Source organism: Lissotriton helveticus, chromosome 3_1 (genome assembly GCF_964261635.1).
Source record: "Lissotriton helveticus chromosome 3_1, aLisHel1.1, whole genome shotgun sequence".
Classification (NCBI taxonomy): Eukaryota; Metazoa; Chordata; class Amphibia; order Caudata; family Salamandridae; genus Lissotriton; species Lissotriton helveticus.
Genome location: NC_136061.1, coordinates 1326797046 through 1326819773, shown reverse-complemented (window position 1 = coordinate 1326819773; position 22728 = coordinate 1326797046). Strand labels below are relative to the sequence as shown.

At 44.6% G+C, this 22728-nt stretch overlaps 1 protein-coding gene across 2 annotated transcripts in view; it reads right to left on the bottom strand.

Moving 5' to 3' along the window:
* Positions 1-22728, bottom strand: part of ARHGAP32 (Rho GTPase activating protein 32) — a 1522959-nt gene that overhangs the window by 981367 nt on the left and 518864 nt on the right. For both annotated transcript variants that reach the window (XM_078681981.1, XM_078681982.1), the window contains exon 4: positions 200-284. In XM_078681981.1, the coding sequence (XP_078538107.1) occupies positions 200-284 (85 nt within the window). The remainder of the gene's footprint in view (positions 1-199; positions 285-22728) is intronic.

The window sequence follows — 22728 nt, the reverse complement described above, 5'->3', positions numbered from 1 at the left end:
GACCTATTGCACTACAAATGCTTGTTATTAGTTTTGACAGGATTCCATCTCCACACCATGAAACTAACAAACCATATGGTTTTCCACAAGTTCGCTCAGGAAGACACCCGCTGTGGCATCAAATAACACAAGCAAAGGTCTGAAATATTGTTACAAATTCCCAACTTCCCTTGAGAGAGTACGCAGAAATTGGACTCACCTGGATGCTTCCAAAATCCACATTTTCATAATGGAAGTGGGCGCATTCAGCCATCTTTGGGAAGTGTCCCTTTGTAAACGATAACCTAAAGCAGTGAGGGAGAGACCCAGAATATATGAGAGCAAGTCCAGCGAGAGCAATGAGTAGGAACAACACCTGTACAAAGACCAATAAAAAGAGGAGAATATGAACACATACATACAGGGCAACATGGAAGCAGAGCACATGCACAGTTAAAAAAAAAGAATATATACACGGTTGTCGATAAAAAGGGGGAGAACGAAAACAAATGATCAAATAAAAGGTGATAGCTAAAATAAAAGCATTCATGTCTTTCAACGTATACCAACACATGAATCTGCAGGACTTAAGAGGCAACATATGCTTTAGCTTCTTCCTTGTTCGTGAAAAAAAGAGTACATTTACCTCCACAAACCACAGAACCCTGTTCCATCTCTCCCAGCAACAGAAAACTGGAGGCTCAACATCGGGCATGCAAGACCCCACCTGTAGACGATATTCCACACATCCTCCCACTCATGACAACCCTAGCACCACCAGAACCAACTTCCACAGATGACTGACAAGTGTCGCAGAGTGGATGAAGAGCAACTGCCTGCAGCTGAACACAGGCAAGAGGGAAGCTCTGATCTTCGCCAACAGCAACAACACATGGAACCACTACTGGTGGCCATCAGACCTAGGACCGCCACCCACTCCCTCTCACCGTGCATGAAACCTCAGAATCATCAGTGACAAAAAGCTCACCATGAAATCACAGATCAACGTCCTCACACTGCTCATGCTACGTAAGATCTTCAAGTGGCTAACCCTACACACGAGATCCACTGTGACACAGGCCCTCATCACCAGGTGACTGGAATATGGCAACGCCTCGTAGGCAGGAATCGCCACAATCCTCCTACAGACACTTCTGACCATACAGAACGCCACAGCCAGACTCATCCTTGACCTTTCCTGACAAACACACATCACACCCCACTTCAGCCAACTCCACTGGCTCCCTGTACAGAAGAGATTCCAATTCAAGTTGCTCAATCATTCGCACAAGGCTCTTCACAACCAAGTAGCCGCCTACATTAACCAATGCCTGTACTTTCACCAACTGTTGAGAAGACTACTCTACGTCTCCCTCTAACCTACTCATACTCCCACCATCTGCCGAAACAGAATTGGAGGACACGCCTTCTCCCACAATGCAGCAAAGACCTGGAACAGCCTCCCCAAGCAAGTTTGGACCATCACCTCACTTCTGGAACTCCGAATGGCCTTCAAGACATGGCTGTACGAGTAAGCCTCCTGGACCTTCAAGCGCCTGAATACCAGATTGGGTGATTAGCCATGCTTCATAAATCCTGACTGATGATTGCAATCATAATGCAGAACAACACTATACTTGGAAGAAATTGCATGAAGCAAAGGAGTACATGTCGAATTTGATATTTTCACTTCCAGAACTGCTATTCCACAAACAATATCTAAAACATAATACAAAGCAGTACTTAAAAAAAGGACTCCATGACCATAGGGACAGCTCATCACAGAAGACAATATCTCTGGAACCCAAACCACCTCAGGAAGACCGATGACACCCATCAAACTTTTTCATAGTCACTGGACATAAGATTGTTGCCGATGTAAATGGCAAGGTTATTACATACAACTGAACACAGGATACCAGCCTGCTCAAAGACCTATACATTACTGAACTAAGGGTACTTGAGCGGGTGGGAGACAAAGTGACAAACAGGATCTTACAAAAAGGCTGGGCGGAGAACAGGGAAATCACATCTCCTTGTTTCAACAACCAAGTACCTACACATTAGAGAACTTCAGCCCAATACAGCAATATTAGAACCTCAGCATATTAGCCTTCCTTGACCCCTTGAAACGATTCACAAATCTTGAACCCTTATGCGTGTCTGGCAAACACATACCTCTTCCACATACTCAGATGCACTCATTTTTCGTAGTTTCCAAACCAACCCTCCAAACCCTAAAAACAGGCTGCTTAGGAGACCCAACTTTCAGCTAGCTCGCCTAAGGATCTTCCAAATATACAGTGCAGCAGGTCTATAAATCACTGCCGTAAAACTGAATAGTTGACATTTGATGCTCATCCTCCCTGACCCAGTCTCCGATCTTACTAGTACTCAGAACCAGCAGCAATTAAAATCAAACTTAGAACTGGGCTCTATAATCCTATCTTTAACTTTACTGGCAAAACACAGTACGATTTCACACCCCTGACAGAAAAAACCCTTTCTGTAATCCATGTCATTAATGCAGTCCATATAAATATCACACGTTTTACTGCATCTTGCATCGTCTAAGAGTATTTCGTTTTTCTAGATGGTGGTTTTTTTTCATGCTATATAGGACTCTTGTACAGTGCATACATTGAACGCCTTCACATCTGGGTGTCTGGGCGAGTTCAGGGGATGGAGGGGTGAGAACAATTGAGATCTCTGGAGTTGAGAGTAATGGCAGTGCAAGTTTCTCATAGTGCCTGTCTAGATTGTCTCATAGTGTTGATAGCTTGTCTGGAACCAGCATGCATGTATCATCTATGAAATGAACAGTAATAACCTATGGAACTAAGAGAGTAAAAAAATCCTTTAACACAATGAGGAGCATTTTGCAGTGGTACAACCAGGCATCCATGTGTTATGGTACAAAGTCGAGCTATCATACAATGTGAATCAATGCTGCAAGAGGTTTTGGTATGTCAGTTATGGAAGTGACAAAAAAGGTTAAGTGATCCCTTAATATGCACTTCAAGTCTCTCCATGACAGCCATGTCAGTCATTTGTATCCTTCCATGGTTATTGGCCCCTTTACTTGAAACACTATTTTCTTCCCTGTATCCCCCCCGCCCCCTCCCCAGTCTGTGACTTCTCGCTCCCAACCCCCACTCCCGTTTGTGCCTTCTTGGACGTCCACCCTCCCATTTACAGTGCAAATTGACCAAGCAAATCCCAGACAAACAAGCATTTGCAATGCAATACGACTCGCATTTACGCGAGACCTATTGCATTGCAAATGGGAGTGCTCTAACCTACGTTCGAGGGTGTCAGAAACCCTAGTCCTTACATAAAGGTAATTCGTGGATTTACAAGTTTACCCCTAATTCATGTTAGAAATGGCAGTCTGCAAGGAGAGGCCCCTTGTAGTCACACTTACTCCAAGGGTGGTACTCCTCCCGTTAGCTACTCGCCTGCTCTTGTCGTGTAGGTATACCTCGAACGGAGGTTAGACCACTACACTGATATATTGGGACCGGCAGAGTCCTGAAGAAGGCGGGCGTGACCCCAATCGAAGGGCACATACACACGTCGTTTACCATGTCGACTACCTGGCAGTAAGGAAGGCTGTAAGGAGCACATTACATCTCCCTATCACCACTGTCCTTCACATTTTTTATCCTGGCCGGAGGGTCCAGGAATTAAGTACAGGCATAGAGACACCTCTGGGCTAGTTTTAACTCGCACTGCATTTTCACCTCGGGCGTTCTCAGTCACTATTGAAATCATTGTTTTCTCTCTTTTGTGTTGTGCTTGTCTTCCCCCACCCAATTGCTTCACCCCAGGCATTGGCTGCGTGGGGGTGTTTTGTAGCAGCCCAATGATAAAGCATGTCACACAACCGTGTGAGTGAGGGCAGTATTGGGACACACAGTACGTGCCACCACTAGACCACGACACCTTTATTATTGTTCCCTACTCCTTTTGGTGTGCATAACGATACAGGGGTTACCCATTCTACAGTACATTCTGTTGAAGTCCTCTGAAGGTCTTGTGCTGGGAATAAAAAAGACAAATGGCAAGTGGAGAATCGTACAAGATCTTCGCAAGATTAACAAGATTGTTGTTACATGTTGTCGAATGTGTATTGTCATGTGAGTTTGTAATGACAGAATCATTGTGGCTCCTGATGGACACGATAGAACTGAGACAAAAGCATTAGAGCATAGAGAAGTGAATGCAGGTTTAGGATGTTAATTAAAGACGTATTATACTAAGCTTCGTGTGTGGCGTGGTCAATGGGGAGTACTTGGGCTGGGGAGGACGCTATAACTGGAACAAGATAGGTTATAAGTAACCCAAAGATCAACAGTGTTCGCCCACAGAGTTTGCCATGGTCCAGCAAACTGCTCGTGGGTGCCACATGTGCCTCCATTGAAGTGCGGTATTGACATTTGGCATTTGCAGAGTCAAAACACAGCCCCACTTCCATGTAGAGCATCTGAAGTTAATGAAAACTTCACTGAGGATGCTACACATCTGCAGCAGATAACCTGTTAGGAAGGCTTGCACAAAGAGGTCCTGTGCTACTGTAACTCAAAGTCATACATTCATATGGAGTGATAACACTATAGTTAGATGCCACCAGGTTTTAAAAGAGCAGCAACTGGAAGATAACACTGTGATCAGAAGGGCTGTGAGGCAAAGATCAACCAGGTGTCAGACAGCACAAAGACACCTAACGTAAAGTGATACAAGAAACAGTCATTTGCTTACCAGTACTAAGAGAGTCATCATGCCACAGCTCTAGAGGGAGTGACCCCAGAGAAAGCACCCAGGGTTTCCCTTGCAGAGCCATCCATACCCGAAGAGGCGCCCCACCAGTGGGGCTCAGAACAGTTCCAAAGATCTCCAAGGTACAGAAAGCAGAGAGTGGCGATTGAAATCGTGAAAGTTTGATTTTCCAAAGGAGACCAAGAAAGGGGTCACGTTTCCTGAAAGATTCAAAGATGATTCAGAGGCCAGCACGTCAGAAGGACTCAGAGATGGTTTGCAAGATCATCAACAAGCAGCATCAGAGAGAACTCTACTCTCCACATCAGTAACTTCCATCAATGGTTGCAATGCCAGCACCTTCATGAAACCAATGCCTTCATGAAACCAATGCCAGCGCCTTAATGAAACCACCCTTGGCATTCAATACCGCCAAAATGTTGAAAAATGGCAACACATTGTCTGCATGGATCGAGGCATCTGATCATTTTATCGATGCAGCTGTGGAAGCAGATAAGAAGATTATCAAGTACCTTAAGAATCTTGCTTGTGAAGGTGTAAAAGAAGTCATAAATAAAATGTCGTGAGCTGACGTGATTATTTACAGTTAAATCAAAGCAGCCTGAATTTGAAGTTCATTCCAATGCCAAACGTAGATTAAAAAAGGTACATCTTTAGTCAAGAACGACAGAAAGCCAATGAGACCATCAACAAATTTATTGAGAGACTCAATACGCTCATCAAACACTGTAAGTTCAATTAATTTAATGATGAGGAAGCTTTACGCCTCATAGTGATTGACGGATGTATGTCAGATTCATTTAGATGAAGATTTCTGAGAGAAACTCTAAGTCTGGAGCGAATTCTCGTTGCTGCAAGAGCTGAAGTGAGTGCTGACCGATAAGCTGCTAACAGAGGCGCCCAGAGGGAGTCAGTCATGAATGTGAGAAATAAGCAAAAGCACAAGGCCGAGCGACCTAGAGTGAATTGTCCACAGAAAAAGAAGTTATATATCAGGTTTGAATTTAGGTTTCCACACAAAGGTAAATGTCCCACCACTTGACACATCTGCAACGGCTCTGGTAAGGAGAACCATTTTGCGATGGTTTGGAAGTCGAAGGAGAGAGTGTGTCACGGCACGAATACAAAATAGTTTCAGTTTTGGGATTAGGTCTTTTCAATTAAAGCTAGAGGACCCAGTCAATCTATGTCCTCCAAATTAATGAAGGATTCAAATCTATTAAAAGGTGGGACAGAATACTCATACAATCCCTGAGACTGAGTTACTGTATTACAATCAACCCTGGCCGTTGGCAATAATGGCGTGGTTTGATAAAAAGAAAACCCTAGAGGTAGGATTTTGATGCCTTCCCCACTCAAATACCTAGATCTGGCCCTATCAATGATTGTTTTTACTAAATGAGGGGACCCAAAGTTCACCACCACACAATCGCCTCTACTTGTTTTCCTTGATTTCCCTATCCAGGCGATCCTACGTGCCATTTTGAATCTCCTATATAAGTGACCTCCCAGTCCTGTTCTAACATTTATTAGATGAAGTGCCTTGTTCCTAAGAGAACCCCAGTTTTCCTCAATTCCTGGATGTAGATGAGGTACATTCGTAAGTACAATGGTATATGGCATAGCCTCGGGAGGTAGATTGAGATGATCATTACAATTAGGACCACTCATACCTCCCTGTGGCAACCTTCTACTGTTGATCCCAGGCGGCTCCCTCCTATGTGAAACTAATGCATCAGAGACTGGAGTATTGCCCATTTTTTGAAGGGGGGCTTGTGAGACAGTATTGGCAGCCGTACCCATATTGCTGAGAGGAACATTTGGTACGGAGGCTGGCACTTCATTAGAAGTAATAGGGTCACAGAGCATACCATCAGAAGGATTACTTTTTGACAGTGATAGTTGATGCTCGATGTTACGCAATCTTTGGGCAATGTCTACAAGTTTTGATGCTAAAGGTTCAAGCATAACCTGCAGTTTTTCTTCAAATTTAACTAAAAGCCAATCCTCCATATCAAGTGACATCTGGTTGGAACTGGCCTTAGAACTGGTAACTATTAGACAAGAAGCTTTTGGTGTTACAACCTCTTGGACACATCCTTTATTTCCGCGAGCGCCCCCTCTAGTTTTTGTCACCTTACTGGCCTGATGCAAGGTATGGGGTAACCCACCCGCCTTCCTTTTCTTAGATGAGGCAGTGACCACACCCTCCCCCATCTTAACCTGGGTTTGCCGCTGCTGGCGAGTTAGTATCTGATCTGGGGATAAAATAGTAGGAGTAGGATCTCTAACTGGGGTAAAAGGAGCGACTGTTGGTGTTACAAAGGACCCAGGGAATGATTCAGGCATTAATTCTACAGATGGATCCAAACCCTCCTGGGAACATACTGATGAACCTTTAGCAGAAACTCTCCGAGGATCTAGCGACAATCTCTTTTGGGTGAGCTCAATCTTATGAATAAGCACAGATTCCACTTTAATAAGAAAGGCATTGAGTGTACCAACAACCCTGACCCCTTGTGGTTATTCTTACTCATTATGAACTTTTATCACAGATCCCGTTTACCTAGGAAAATATGAACAATAAGCAAGGATTTAACAAATTTCAAAGTCACTAACCAAGTCCTTGTAAGCGCCGATTAGCTGATGGAAAGGGGGTGGCCCAGCCCTGCCTCCTCCTAGCTACGAAGGACGTGAACGGGCCTGCCCTTGGCCCGGGCTACGCCCGCGCGCATCCCACGCAGCGGGAGGCTCGGCGTGTTTATAAGCGCCTCCTGGCGCTTACTAATGATAGTGATCAGCTGCGGACCACAGAAGTCCCGGGAATGCTGGGTGTTATGGTCCACGACCGTCCGCGTCGCCACCAGCGGAACTGTCTCCCGAGTAAGAACTCCGGTGGTGCTGTCGTGGTTTCTGAGCACAATTGCCAGGTAAGGCGTTAGGTTTAAGCACAGGATGGCCACCAAAAAAAAAGGAACCCAAAATAGTCACCCAAGCATTCCAGAAGTGACGGTCAACGCACGCCCATGAGGCCAAGCGACTACATCAGCTAAGACAAATCAATACCAAAAGAAGTTGATCAACATATAAATCTTCGTAAAACAGTTCTTCCATATCAATATCAAGTGAAAGTGAAGATAGTTGTGCTATGTCAATGTTTACCTAAGAGAAGCATGCGCATGTTGGATTGGCCACCTGTGAGGAAAAACATGGGTCCAAGAGAATTCAACATGACAAAGTACCAAAGTAATTTTAAACATTGGCTGAAGTTCACAATAAAAGTCAATGGTTGTTCAATATCTTTCATTATCAATAGTGGTAGGTTATTAAACCTTATGCGTCAGAAGCAATATAATGAACTGTCTCCATTGCCTCGACTTACGCTATTGAAAACTAAATTGTATACGTGGGCTGTATCAACGCCCCTAATGAGTCATGGTTCATTTGTAGCAATAAGCAAGAAGCATAAGAAAACAAAAGTATGAGCACCCACTCATGTACTTCAAGGTATGGCGTCAAGCGCCTGTTTACCCAGCTTTGGCACAGCTGCTGATATGGGACTGATATGCATGAACTAGAACGTGAATGTTCATCACGAAACAGTACGTCGATTCCCTTCATTGTTTCATGGGCTGGAAAACTCAAGACTATGAAAGTTCAAATATACATTAATCAGGAAGTCCTTCCTCTTCCTCAAAGACACAGACACATTTCCTTTCACTTGCAGGAAGCTGTTGAAAAAGAACTTGGATTCTTACTTAAACACGGTATCATTGAACCTGCTACTGGTCCAGCTCCAGGGAATTCTCCCATAGTGGTAGTACCCAAAAGAACAGAGAAGGAGCTGTACGCATCTGCATGGATATGCATCCAGCAAACAAGGCAATTGAAAGAGAACGACATTCAGGTCCGCACACTGCCAACATTATAACACAAATGAATAGTGCAAAGGTATTCTCTCGCCTGGATCGGACTAAAGGATATCAACAGTTGGAACTCGAGGAGAATTCAGGGTACATTGAAACCTTTTCTACACGTTTATCAGTTCTGTTACAAGAGGCTAAGTTTTGGTGTGTCATCAGCTGCAAAGCTAATCCAGGATGTAGTTTGATGCATCATATAGCCTGTCATTAACGCTTTCAATAACAATGATGCCATATTGGCTTTCAGAGCTACACAGAAGGAGCATGATACATCTCTTGTCCCGTGTTAGACCTGGCACCATTGGCGTGGGTCTCCCTTCAATTTTTTTCTGTTGCCTCATGTGTTTTTGCTGGTGTTAGATGCTTTGGGCACTGTGCCACTGCTGTTCAGCGCCACAGTGCAAGTGCTCCCTACTGTAAGTTGATGTACTAATCAGTGGTTCCATGTTTGGCTATTTGGTTTACTTGTCAGACCCTAGTCTAGTGCACTGAGTGTGCCCAGGGCGTGTAATCCAAATGCTGCAGGTGGGCCTGCAGCACTGGTTGTGCCACCCACAGAAGCAGCCTTGTAAAATGTGCCTAAGGCCTGCCATTGCAGAGCCTGCGTGCAGTCTGGTACTGTCATGCTGACTGGGCAAGTGCACCCAGTCCCTAAACCTTCCCTTTTCTTCATATCAGTCACCCCTACGGTAGGCCCAAGGGCAGGGTGCATTGTAAGCATAAGGTAGGACAAGCCCTGATGTGTGTGGCATGTCCTAATAGTGAATTACAGCCATTTTCGTTTTTCACTATTGTAAGGCTACCTGTTCTCCATAAGCCAGAATGGGCTGTTAGAATTGTTACACTTTATAATCCTAACAGGCTCAGATAACATGGTAGAAATTCGAGTTTAGTATGCCTGAACTCAGAATAATAAAATACATCTTTTAGTAAAGTTTATTTTAATATTCTGTGTTTGCAAATACCACTTTTAGAAAGTAGGTATTTGCTTGTCTAACCATTCAAACCTGCCTCTGCTAGTTTGTGTATTCTTATGTCTGGTTTCTGTGAGTGACAGGGCTGGGGAATTCCAGGAGACAGGCTGAGTCACCCAGTGGTGAATAGAGAGATCTGCATCTTGATGGGAGGGAGAAGTGCACCTGAACTCTGAATAGGGCTGTGCCTGCCTTCCACAATGCTGGCTCCACCCCCTGGGGAGTGGCTGATGTCTCTGCCATGCACACTGAAAGAAGAGAAGGAGTCCTGTAAACAGAGTGCTCCAGAACTGTACTTGCCTTCCACAATGCTGGCTCCACCTCCTGTGAGGCGTCTGATGTGCATGCCCTGAACTGTGAAAGGAAAGGAGAAGTCTGGTAAACAAAGTGCTCAGGAACTGGTTTGGACTAGGCACATACCCCTCTCCCTTCAGAGAACAAAGGATTTTTGGGTATAAATATTGGGACCCTGCTCCCAAGAGATTAGATCACTTTGGACTAAAAGAAGAAACCTTTACTGAGGAGAGGAACCTGAAGAAACTGAGAAGAGACTATTCCCAAGCTGAAGGGCTGCTTGGGGGATTGGCCTGCAGTGGTTGGCTTACTGCCAAAGGAAGGAGAAAGGAACTTTGTGTACTTTGCTTTCAACTTGTGAAGGATCTCCAAGGGCTTGGAAAAGAGCTTGCCTCCTGCTGAAGTCTCAGGGACATACATAAAAAAACAATATCCCAACAGGTATCAGTTCAAAGACAGTTAAGCATGTATGCAGAAAGCATTACAGAAACAGGAAACAAGGAGACTCAATTGGTTTGTCTTAAGGTTGTTAATCACCAAAATATATCAAACAAAGTTACATAGGGATATACAGTTGACGCAGCACTGTATAGAGAAAATCATATGACAACCCAAAGGCACTTGGTGTATAGTGATATATACAAGTGGATAAAGGTGACGACGCGAGTGATCAGAGTGAACAGCGTGGAAGGCGCAAGGTGAACAATGGTAAAAAAATATATACAGTGGTGGCTCAAAGAGTAACAATTTACATCAATCGCATTCATTATTTTCCATTTTTGTCGTGAGCCAAATGAAAGAGATACGCCAAAAAATTGCACTGAGGTGTCGACGGCGTTTCGATCCTCTTTACTAGGGATCGTCTTCAGGACGGGGTTGTCAAATTTGCTGAGTGCTGCGGGGGAAAGGGTAGAAATCAGGGCGGTGAAAGGTGGGGGCTGGGCAAAGCAAGAAGGCATTAAAGACTGATGCGTGCAGCCAGTGGAGTATGGCTATGGAAGAATCGAGCTAATGGTTACCGGGTGAGACTAGTGAAGATCTCAACATAAGATCTGTGAGGATACATAACGAACAATCAAGAGTTGTGCAAAAACGCGGTAGGTAATACCTAGATGAACAGGTATAGTGATGCCCTGTGCAATTAAAGTCTTGTAAGTCTGTTCTTGAAGTGAGCTTTGATGCAAAAGTATAGGGCTACGCACTCATAAAGCGGACAACATTATAAGCGTGAAACCAGTCTATGTACATGCTCAAGGGCCGTTAGGGTACTAGCTGCTATCGTTACGCGGTAAGGCATGAAAGAGTGATGAGGGGGAGCATACCTATAGTGGCACCACCCTGGGTCTCGGGTGCCTGGGGAACCGGCCGGGGCGGCAGCGTCTCCTTGACTAGCTGGAAGGAAAGGCAGGGAGGGTGAGGAGGGTGCTGGTTGGCCAGGGAAAGGGCCGGGTGTGCGGTGTCAAAGGCGGTATACTAACATTGTAAGTGGAGGAATCAGGACGTGCTTCTGAGCGGATCCGGGGGCGCGGCCCAGTTAAAGGATCTGCATCTAGCGGGAAAAGAACAAGGAGAGCGTGCTAAGTTCGAAACAATGGTAAAAAGGTACGTGTACTCAGGGTATGAGCACGGAGCTGATCATACCTTGATGAATTCACACGAGGTGCGGGGGTGGTAGTCCAGGGCGAGGGTAGCAGCACCTGGTAAGGGAAAAGGGGAAAAGAGCGGATAAGAAAGCGCCGGTGGTACACGGATGAAAGCATGGGTGGCGTGGAGCTTCATAAGGGACACAGGCATACCTGAATAAATCGTGGCTGCTGGCAGGGGGCTGGGTCCCAGGTAGAAAAGACGGTGGGACGGCACGTTGGTTGGAACACCGACAGCCAGAATGAGGAAGTGTGGTGTTCATGTAGCTAGCGATTGGACGCGGGGCAGCAATGACAGAGAGGGGGAGGGGCATGAGGGGAAAGAGGTTTAAAGGGGAAGTGTGTGTGAATGTAACTTTATTGGAGGCAAAGCGTGAACAACGCATGTTGAAGAGCAAACAGTACAATTGCGCCGAGGTTGAGACTGCAGAACACACAATCAATAGGATGAGAGATGGCAGCACTTGATCATTAGATCGAGTCAAAGCAATGACATATAGGGTTTAAACAACACAGTATAATAGGATGTGGCAATCAATGAATGAAATGGGTGAAGGCCATTACATACAGTTAGGCTTTCCTGTTTTCAGTTTCTATTTTTGGTAAATTCTGGTGGTGTTTTCTCAGTGTTTTCCAGTGATTTCAATACCTCGAAAAAACAGTGCTTTTCAGTGGTTACTCATTTTCGCGCCATAAAAAACAACTGAAATGGTGTTTTACCGGTGTTTATGGTACCCTTTGCTTTTATTATTGCTTGCTTTCTTAATTGGTGCATGGTATAAAGCCAGTCTATGTACAGTGTATATGAGGTCCAAATAAACTTTTACACCATACAATATTTCTTCAGTGAATCTTTGGTCATTTGCGCTCTCTCTTTCCTTCCCATGTACACTTTCATTTGTGAAAAGGCCCTCAAGACATTGGCACTTGAGACTGGCAACGCCAAAACAGACAGTACACAATTTGCCAACTCTGGCCACCAAGACTCTTGCAGAAAGTGCATACATGACATCCTCGACGTTCTCACGCCCATTAACAAATTGCACTGAAACCAGGTCACCCTAGCCCTACTATCTCCCGTCAACCTACATGATGCATCCAACCAGTGTACGGGCAAAGGAGTGAAGTGCTTTACAACCTTCAATAAAATTCTTACATCATTGCAAGTTTTAACTGTGCAAAACTGACTCTGTCCGGTGGCACTAAGCTCCCCACTCTAAGAAGGGGTGAAAAACAAGATAGCCTTGTTAAGTAAAATGGTCGTATACAGACCTGCGAAGTACTTAGGTGCGGCTGCAGTTAGACAGACGCCAGAACACAATAGCTCCTCCCCCCCCCCCCACGTGAGCCAGGCAGGGGGCCTGGTGTTGCTCTGGCCCTTTGGCCTTTCACACCTCGGCTCCCCATTCTCTTGTCTGTCTTCGCCCCCTGCACTCTGTGTTGCACTAAACAATGCCAGAACGTTCTTTAATGGCCAGTGAGGTAAACAACGACAATGCTCGACCACTTCAGTGATTCTGAAAAATGTGGACGGATGGTAAATTGTTAGTTACATGCAAGGCAGGAGCCTGATATCCGACTGACTCGGTCTCACACCAATAGGTCTTTAATTCAATCTTAACGTTTCCCTAAACGATATACTTTTGATTTATGTATGGACTTTGCATTAAGCACTCGCTGTATATGAACAAGGTCAAGACACTTTGCAGTCGTAAATAACCTTACTTAACTGCAGAAACTAGGCACTCTCTGCAAACAACATAGGAAAGATGCTCTGGATCAGCAGAATCAGTCATCAAGAGCTCATATCTTTTAGAAAGTAGGCCTCAGAGGCAGGTAAAAGCCAGATGTAACAACAAAAATTGCATGTTTAAAAGTGGCAAGCTTGGCACAGATGAATTCCCAATGTGCAATACACTAAATTCAAATTGTAATTTGCAAAACGAACGATGGAACAATTTCAGACATCTTTCACTGTATGAGGGCCAGCTGATTAAGACGGGGTGAGGGCGTGACACACAAATTCCATGGATGGATGGCGACTTCTAGCTTGCAATGTTGGTGCAAGTCAAAAACTAATGGAGAAGTTTATTGCCCAGCCTCCATCCCTTCAATCACTTGCACTGGGTCAAATCCTGTCTCAGGAATATGAATGACCCGTACCATCTGTAACTCCATTGTGTATGGATCTAATGCACTGTGAACCAGTTGTTTCCGATAGCTGACCCCAATAATTTGCCTCAAGAATGTACCTTGTACAACTCCACCCAAAGGAAGAGGGGGAACCAGAGGTGGAGCGAAAGGAGGTCCCTTGCTCTGTAGATCATAGGAACACACTTAGAGTGGCACAAGATCGAGCACACTTGCAATAAACTAAAACACCCCATCGAAAGACCTGGTCAAAGACAAACAGTAAGCAAACGCTTAAAAATAGGATGTTTTGTTATTCAAAGGTCTATTAACACCTTAGCAGCTATGGAACGTCCAGCTCCAGTGCTGAACGTTCCATTGCGCAGGTGCAGTTGGAACGTCCAACGGCTGACTGCAGCACTCCCGAGGTAGTGGTGCCGTCGGCCGTTGGACTGGGCGCAGCACTTATGAGGTTAAAACACAAGCGGAACACTGATCCCCAATTTGTCACTATCTCTAAAAGTGGCAGCCAGGAAGATCTATTTCACTCAGTGGGCTGAGAAGAATGTTGTTGCTCTATCCATCTCTGTAATGCATGTGGACAGACAGAAGGGTAACACCTAGCCATGCAGTGAGAACTCCCACTGAAGGTAAACACCTTGCCATGTAGTGAGAACTCAAAAAGAAGATGACCACACACTGCCTCAGGGATATTAAAAAGCAAGACAGAACTGATGTACGTTTTCGATCCCCCACAGACCTTCTCTTCCTATGGCACAGACCATTCACAGACAAGATATTACAAAAACAATATCAGGAAGAAACAGGTCTTAGAGAGGTTTCAGGAACGACATTCCACTGTAGGGCAGCTTCGGACAGAGGAATCACTTGTGAGTTGTATCTCTGGTCAAAGAAAACTCAGTGGGTTAATGCGCTCGCTGCAGAATTCTTCTGTTTAATGCTAGAATTGTGGAGCTGCAGCTGATACACCCATGCCTTGCTCTTTGTTATTCTCAGCACTGTCCCATAAGCAGCGTAAGTCAGCACTTAAAACATGCGTGTATGTGAAGGCAACAAAGGCAGAGGCTGTTTGTCATTCTCTTGTTTGTCTTCGCCCCCTGCACTCTGGCGCTCATGTAAAGCGCTCTGATACCTCCGGGTTTTGTGTGCGCTGTCAGTACCCCTGGAGTTGTGTGCAGCACTACACTTCAGACCTCGCTCTGGAACTCACGACGCCTATGATCTTATGAAAAGGCAACTTCTCTTGTTAGGGCTGCACAATAAACACACACACACAGTGGCGCACTTGACATGTTTCAAAGAAAACTCAGTGGGTTAATGCGCTCGCTGCAGAATTCTTCTGTTTAATGCTAGAATTGTAGAGCTGCAGCTGATACACCCATGCCTTGCTCTTTGTTATTCTCAGCACTGTCCCATAAGCAGCGTAAGTCAGCACTTAAAACATGCGTGTATGTGGGCACACAATACAATTCCATTTTGTTGTTGCAATGTATCGCAAACTGGTGACATCTCCTCTAGATTAATATTCCAGATAAGCTCGAATGGAAATTTAAATAATTGACTGACAAACAATGTAGCTATTCATCATAGATATATGTTGCTTTGTGTAGAAGCGTTCGTATTTCACCTTTCACTTTACTGCCATTTTAGTACTTAAGTATGCATCTGAGGCAGTGGCTACAATTTACAGGTAATCAGAACAGTCCCTACTATTGCCTATAAGACAAGGATACAATTATCCACAACTATACTACCATAGCTCAAGAGATCTTTGCATTTATATCCACTCCAGACATTAATACATAATAAGCCAACAATAAAATCAGAGTTATACACAATTTATTTTAAAATATACAAAGACAAATATAAAATACAGTACCACAGTGCAAAAAAGTGTAAAAAACAGAATGTTTACGGTTTTTGTCTACACCCTACCAATGGGTCAATGGTGCACACACAATTCATACATGAACAGATAATTTAAAAAAGCAAATCGCTATTAAAAACAAGTTGTAAAGAAACACCGTACCGTATAGAACCCTGTCCTGATGAAGGTGTCATCATAGAAACCGAAACGCTGCGTCGACAACTTGTTTTTAATAGCGATTTGCTTTTTTAAATTGTTGGCTTATTATGTATTAATGTCTGGAGTGGATATAAATGCAAAGATCTCTTGAGCTATGGTAGTATAGTTGTGGATAATTGTATCCTTGTCTTATAGGCAATAGTAGGGACTGTTCTGATTTCCTGTTTCTTATTTCTCCTCGTCCCGTCATTGGATATGTGAGGAGACCTCCCTTTCTATTTTTTTCAGTGTATACAATTTACAGGTTCCTTTAAGTAATGCCTGGTCTCAGGTGACGTGCGTCCTTTGAAGTTTGTGCATACAATGATGGTTGGTTTACAAATGAAGGTTTCAAAACTCGTCTCTGCAGATAAATCCATTGTCGGGTAAGCCCTTGACAAGCCTTTCTCTACAGGAGATTCGGTAGCTAAAAGTAGTTTTGCCCTTAAGCTTACGTCTCAGTTTCACTATGTGATGAAAAATGATACTTTTTAAAATATCCATAAATACATTGCATTTCCACATTAAAAAAGTAAAGGTGCATAATAATTTTTTTTTTTAAAAACATGCGTGTATGTGAAGGCAACAAAGGCAGAGGCTGTTTGTCATTCTCTTGTCTGTCTTCACCCCCTGCACTCTGGCGCTCATGTAAAGCACTCCGATAATATGTAAATGGTCTTTTCAAAGACCTGTGAAGTACTCGGGTGCGGCTCTGTCTGTGCCCGGGAGGTTTTCTAAGCAGGGGCTGGGGGGAGGGTTTAGACTGCAGCCCTTTGAGCTCCATCGGCGTTGTGGGTCTGCCTGCCAGCATCTTGACCTTTTGACACAGCCTCCTTACTGCTCACTGACTAACTCCGTTAATTTTATTATTGATAATAATAACGCAAAGGCAGGTCAATTAATGCACCACTGAATGATGCCCTGCCACCTTTCCTGTGAAACAGCTCCCTCGCAGTATTTATCTGCTGAGTCTTGGAGCACCAGCAGTCGTCTTCTCCTCTTGATATTCAATGCGGGCAGAGATGTTTGGGGACAAATAATCATGACATCAATTAAAATACGATCTGTATGGTAATACATGTGTGCCTGTGCTTTTTTTTTTTAGAGGGAGTGACTCTGTTATTGTTCGAGGTGAGTGCCGGATTGACCTCCCTGGAAGCCGGTTACCTCCCACACTGCCCTCCCACCCCCTCCATGTATTTCATCTTTGCTCTTGGTAGGAAAGCTGGAAAGCAATCAAATCATTATGCGCCCACCCTAATTAGGGAGTTTAGCAACTTTAACAATGAATACATTACGCACAGAGCACCCCACTGTGGAACACCACAAAACCTAGCGCAAATAAAACTGACACTTACAGGGGTTGCTCAGTACGCAGTTGCCAACAAATTGGGTGCCCCTAATTTAATGGGGGTGACTCATTGTTTCCCCGCTGTTTGCTTCCACAAAGCAAGTTCCAGGATAGTCCGTGTCCCTTTATGAGCTGTGAAAGCTCCTTTTGTTGGTGGCGCCCCTCGGGCTGTTCTCAGACAGAGGCGCGACAGGAGACACTCTGCTGCCTTTGTCCAGCGAATGCGGGTTGTGGGCTTCTCTCTGCTGTCCCGCGACCCTGCTGGCTTAAATCCGCAGCAGTGGGAGGACATTCCTCAAGGATAGTTCTTTTTTGTGCTCCTTTGGCTCCCTCAAGTGGCCAAGCGGAGCAACAAATATGTAAAAAAAAAATCAGTGACACTCGAAATATGTAAAAAAACAGTGACACTCGGTTTAAACCAGGTCACCTTATTTTCAATCGGTAGGGTACTATCGTTTACATTCGGTTTAAACCGAATTCCGAACAGCCTACATACAGTCTAACTAGACATTCAGACATACTAGTGACAATAACACGGATGTATGCCAGGACAACAAGGTGTGAGTAGAGGAACAGTGTCACACCGGGTAAACAGAGAATAGGTTCAAGGGGCACGCATGTAGAAAGAACAATGTAAGTCATCAAAGACGGCTGTATGTGGACCAGTTGGGGTAACTGAGGAAGCGTGCAGAACCCCAAGGGGTAGATGTGTAGTCATGGGAGGTGTACTGGAAAGGAGGGAGACTACGTGGCGACAGTACTGTTCCACTCATCGAGTGTGTTCAGGCCGTGGTTGACAGAGTGCACAAGAGCAATCCATTTGCATTCAGCTCTGTTCAGTAGGCTAGCGATGTTACCTCCTCTGATGGGTAGTGAAGGTTTCTCAATGACTTGCCACCATATGTCTGTGTCAAGGTGATGAAGGTCGATGAAATGTGCTACCAAGGGAGCAGTCAGGATTTTACAGTTTATTCTGCTCTTAAGTTGGATGATATGCTGTTTGACCATCTGTGTTGTCTGGCCGATGTATATCAGGTCGCATGGACAGCGAATGGTGTAGATCACATTCTGCGTTCTACAGTTGGTTTGGTTTCTCAGTTTGTGGATTCGGCCGTTATAGATAAATTCTTTAGTGTTGGAGGTGAGGTCGCAGACACTGCAGCTCTGGCATTTGTAGTGGCCGACCACTGGCTCCAACCCCCAGGCGGCAGTTATAGTGTGTTTGTCTTCAGGTGGGCTTGGTCAGGTGATAGCATGTACTAGGTGGCTTGCTAGATTATTGCCTCGTTGGTAGGAGAACAGGGGTGGATCGTGAAACTGTTCATGGGGGCGTAAGAGAAGCCAATTCTTCTTGATTATTCTGCTTATCCTGTTGCTGTCAGGGCTGAAAGTGGACACAAACGGAATCCTGGTCATGGTTTTCTTGGTATTTGGAGTGAGGAGGTGCTCGCGATGGTTGTACCAGGCATGTTTTTTAGCTCTGGTGACTAGGCGGCGTGGGTATCCTCTGTGTATCAATTTGTTCACAAGTATGTCGGCCTCGCGGAAATAGTCTTTACGCCATTTACAGTTGCGCCGAATCCGCATAAATTGGCCGTATGGCAAGTCTCAGGGACAACAGACTTCACCACCTAGCTCCCCAGAGTTCTTGTGGAAGTGCCTTCTGCTGTTTTGGGCCTTCTGAGGAACTGCGTGTCGTAAGGAGCTGAAAGCGCGACTCAACGAGAAGAAACGTGTCGCCGTCGCTGTGCCTGCCGTCGCAACTCCGGAGAAAGGAGGGTGTCGCCGCTGGAACTGTCGCACTGCACCGCATCGAAGAGAAGCGTGCCGCAACGAAGAGGAAGCGTGTCGCAATCGCAACTCCGAAGAAGGAGGGTGTCGCCGCTGGAGCAGTCGCACTGCACCGCATCAGGAGAAGAATCTCACAACGAGGTGGGAGCGTGTCGCTGTGTCTGCCGTTGCAACTCCGGAGAAGGAGGGTGTCGCCGCTCGAACTGTCGCATTGCACCGCATCGACCAGGAGCACCTCGCATCCCCGAGAAGCGCGCCGCCATCGGAGCTGCTGCCGTCGCATCTTGGATGTCGCCGCTGTAGTTGTCGCATCGAGCGGAAGCTTCACACATCGTGGGAGAAGAGTGTCGCCGCTGGAGCTGCTGCCGTCGCATCTTGGATGTCGCCGCTGTAGTCCACGCATCAGATAGAGAACTTCTTGCATCCCCGAGAAGCGTGCCTCATCTGGAAGATTTTCACGTCTTTACTTCTTTGTATCTGAACTTTGCTGCATTTCCCATCGCTGCGACATTGGTTGTCGTGGAAGCCCAACGCAACTAAAGGTACATTGACGCAGAGTGTCGCATCTAAGAACTAAACTGAACTAAGCTTAAATCTACCATCTTAAAGTAATCATAGTGTGATTTTTTGTTGTTTATGGTCTTGTGGTAACTCTAGATAAAGTCTACATATTTTTTATATAAAACCTGTGTGGTGTCCATTTGTAGTGTTGTCACTGGGTTACTGTATGTGGTCACAACTGCTTAACTTACAACGCCTCTAAAATAAAACTTGACTGCTCACGCCACGCAACCTAGAGGGTGAGCAGGGGTTATTTTAGGAGTGTAATCCCCTTGTCCAGACTAGAGGGGAGGGTCCCTACTTGTCACAAGTACCTACCTGTGCCAACTAGAGACCCCCACATCTAACACCTCTGTATGTCACCTGATCGCTGATGCTGGTTTAAATTTGAATGCTGATAAATAGAAGTTTTATAAGACAAACTTAAAATTTGTTGGTCATTTCTTTTCTGATGGGGGCACGACATCTGATATGGCCAAAGTGCAGGCCCTGTTAACTGCAAGGCCCCCCCCCCCCCCAAGAATTTTCCAAGTTACATTAATTCTTGAAATATATTATTACACATCAGTCTTGGTACCAGCAACTTCAATCTCTTACCAGTGACAGTGAATATCAGAAGTTTAAGAATGTCAAAGATGAGCTTTCTGTTACTCAGGAAACTATTATTCTAAGAGGTCCAAGAATTGTCATTCGAAAGAGTCTGTGACAACAGATATCTGAAGGACCCCATGAAGGACATCGTGGAATGGTTGCCACCAAATGAGCTCTCTAAGACCAAGTCTGGTTTCCACATCTCGATGGGAGAGTTGAAAGAGAATTAAAGGCCTGTCATCTATAAACTGCCTGTTATCAAAAACCACAAAACATGCGTTAAACACATCAGTTGCCAATCCATGTATGGGAAAGAATTACAGTAGACCTCTTTGGTCCTACTGAGAACGGACATCACCTGATGGTGATCGTTGATGAATAGTCCCATTTTCCATTTATCGAAAATCTCTCATCTGTCACTCAAAAACGTGTCATTGGGAGATTAGACAGCAACCTTGCAACCTGGGGTGTTCCTTTGATCTTAAAATATGACAATGGCCCAACTTTCAAGAGTTCAGAATTCAGAGACTTTCTTAATCATCTTAATGTGAAGCATCAGAGGAGCACCCATCTTCGGCCACAGGCCAACGGCCTTGCCGAACGGTTAATGAGTACTGTGAAGAAAGCCACCGCTCGACTCCTCACTCGACTACAGGGGAAAACCCTGCAACCTAGATGTTCGGTAGAGCCATGACGACCAAGTTATCTCAATGGACCAACAGAAGAGCAAATACAAAGGATGTAAGACACATGAAAGACTTGGATCGTAAGAGGAAAATGAAGGCTTATGTAGACAAGCATAGACATGCAAAAGATGTCACGTTCCCTAGTGGAGATTGAGTGTTTCTTCGTCAGCATAGAAAACAAAAGTCTGATGCGCCTTTCGATGCTGAATCATTTCATATTGTGACCAGCAAAGGACAGATGGTTACTGACCAACGTCCTGGGAAGTCCATTACATGACACTCCTTGCAGTTCCGACATGTGGCTTGTCATGCACTGATGTCATTGTAGAGACTGGGTCTGAAGGGACAAGTGAAATACCCCTGACTGCTGCTGTTTCTCCATCACCAATGGCAGTCATGGACCTTTCCAATGCCTGTCCACAGTTGTCCAAAGACACGGTCGGAAAGTGTGATCCAAGCACCACGAAGATTCACTGAAGAGCTCCAATTGTATATATTTGTAAAAAAAATGTTATTTAACAGAGGGGAGGATGTAGTGCTGTGTGAGTTTGTAATGACGAAACCACTGTGGCTCTTGATGGACTCCGTAGAACTGTGACGTAAGCATTAGAACGTAGTGAAGTGAATTCAGGTATAGAATGTTGAGTTTGCGAATTCATGCAAAATAAAGACGTGTAATACTAAGCTATGTGTGTGGTGTAGTCATTGGGAAGTACCCGGGTTAGGGAGGACACTATAGAGTGGTACCAAATCGAGCAGTGATTTTGTTTCAGAATCTATCAGAAGCAGAAATGGTATACAGTCATCGAAGTATGTTTAGCGTTCGCCTCAATTCCTTTGCATTAGGAATGAAAAATGTCTCAAAGGATAGTTTCAATTCTATTAAGGATATCAAGAAGACGATTGGGTAATTCTTTCTTATTTTTAACAGCACCCATGTTAACCAGCAACAACAATCAACATTGGACTTAATTTCCCATGATCCCAGGGAAACCATGAAGTTTTAAAGAAAGCACGTCCATACAATCAGGAGCCTCCATCCTCTGTAACTGGTGTTGTCCCTCGTGGAACCAATGTTGACGTGTAGTGATGTCCAAGATACCGTACTATATGATGATGAATGCTCTGATGCATTTAATAAATTGAAAGAGAGTTTATGCCATGTGTCTGCACTCTGGATGCCCTATTACAGTTTAACTTGTTTTTTTGTTCTGTCCTGAGAGAAATGGGTATGCACTTTCAATTCTTGCACAGAACCATCAAGGTTTAATGCGCCTAGTGGCATATATTTCTGCTGTGTTAAGCCAAGTAGTTGTACATTTTCCAGGTCATTTGAAATCGGTAGCAGCTGTTTGCAAATGCATTGAACAAACTAAAGGAACTGTTATGGGTCATACTTTAATTGTATATGTCCACATTCGGTGGAGATTCATTTTAGCCGGACGAGATATAATGCTTATAACGAACAGCAGCCTGACATGTTATGAGTTGATCATACTTGCAGCAGAGAATATCAATATTATGAGATGCAATGTTTTAAACCCAGCAACACTGCTTTCTATTTCAAACAAGAGTTGTGGAGCCAGGGTAAAAAGATGAGATTGATGAGCCAGATCATAACTGTATAGAAGTGACTGAGTTAAGTACAAAACCAAGCCCAAACATTAAAGAAACGCCTTTGGAAATGGCTCATCTGATTAATTGTTGATGGTTCTTCTTTGGGAGACCACCAAATAGCATGGAGAGCTGCCTTTGCAGTAGGTTTCATTTCTGAGACTATAGAAACATTATTTCCACCAAACATAACTTCCGCAAAAGTGGTAGAATTGGCTCCACTAACCAGAGCTTGCTGCTGATCAGAGAATTTGGTTGTGATGATTTATACAGAGAGCTAGTATCATTTTAAGGTGGTTCATGACTATGGTCACAAACGGGTTTTA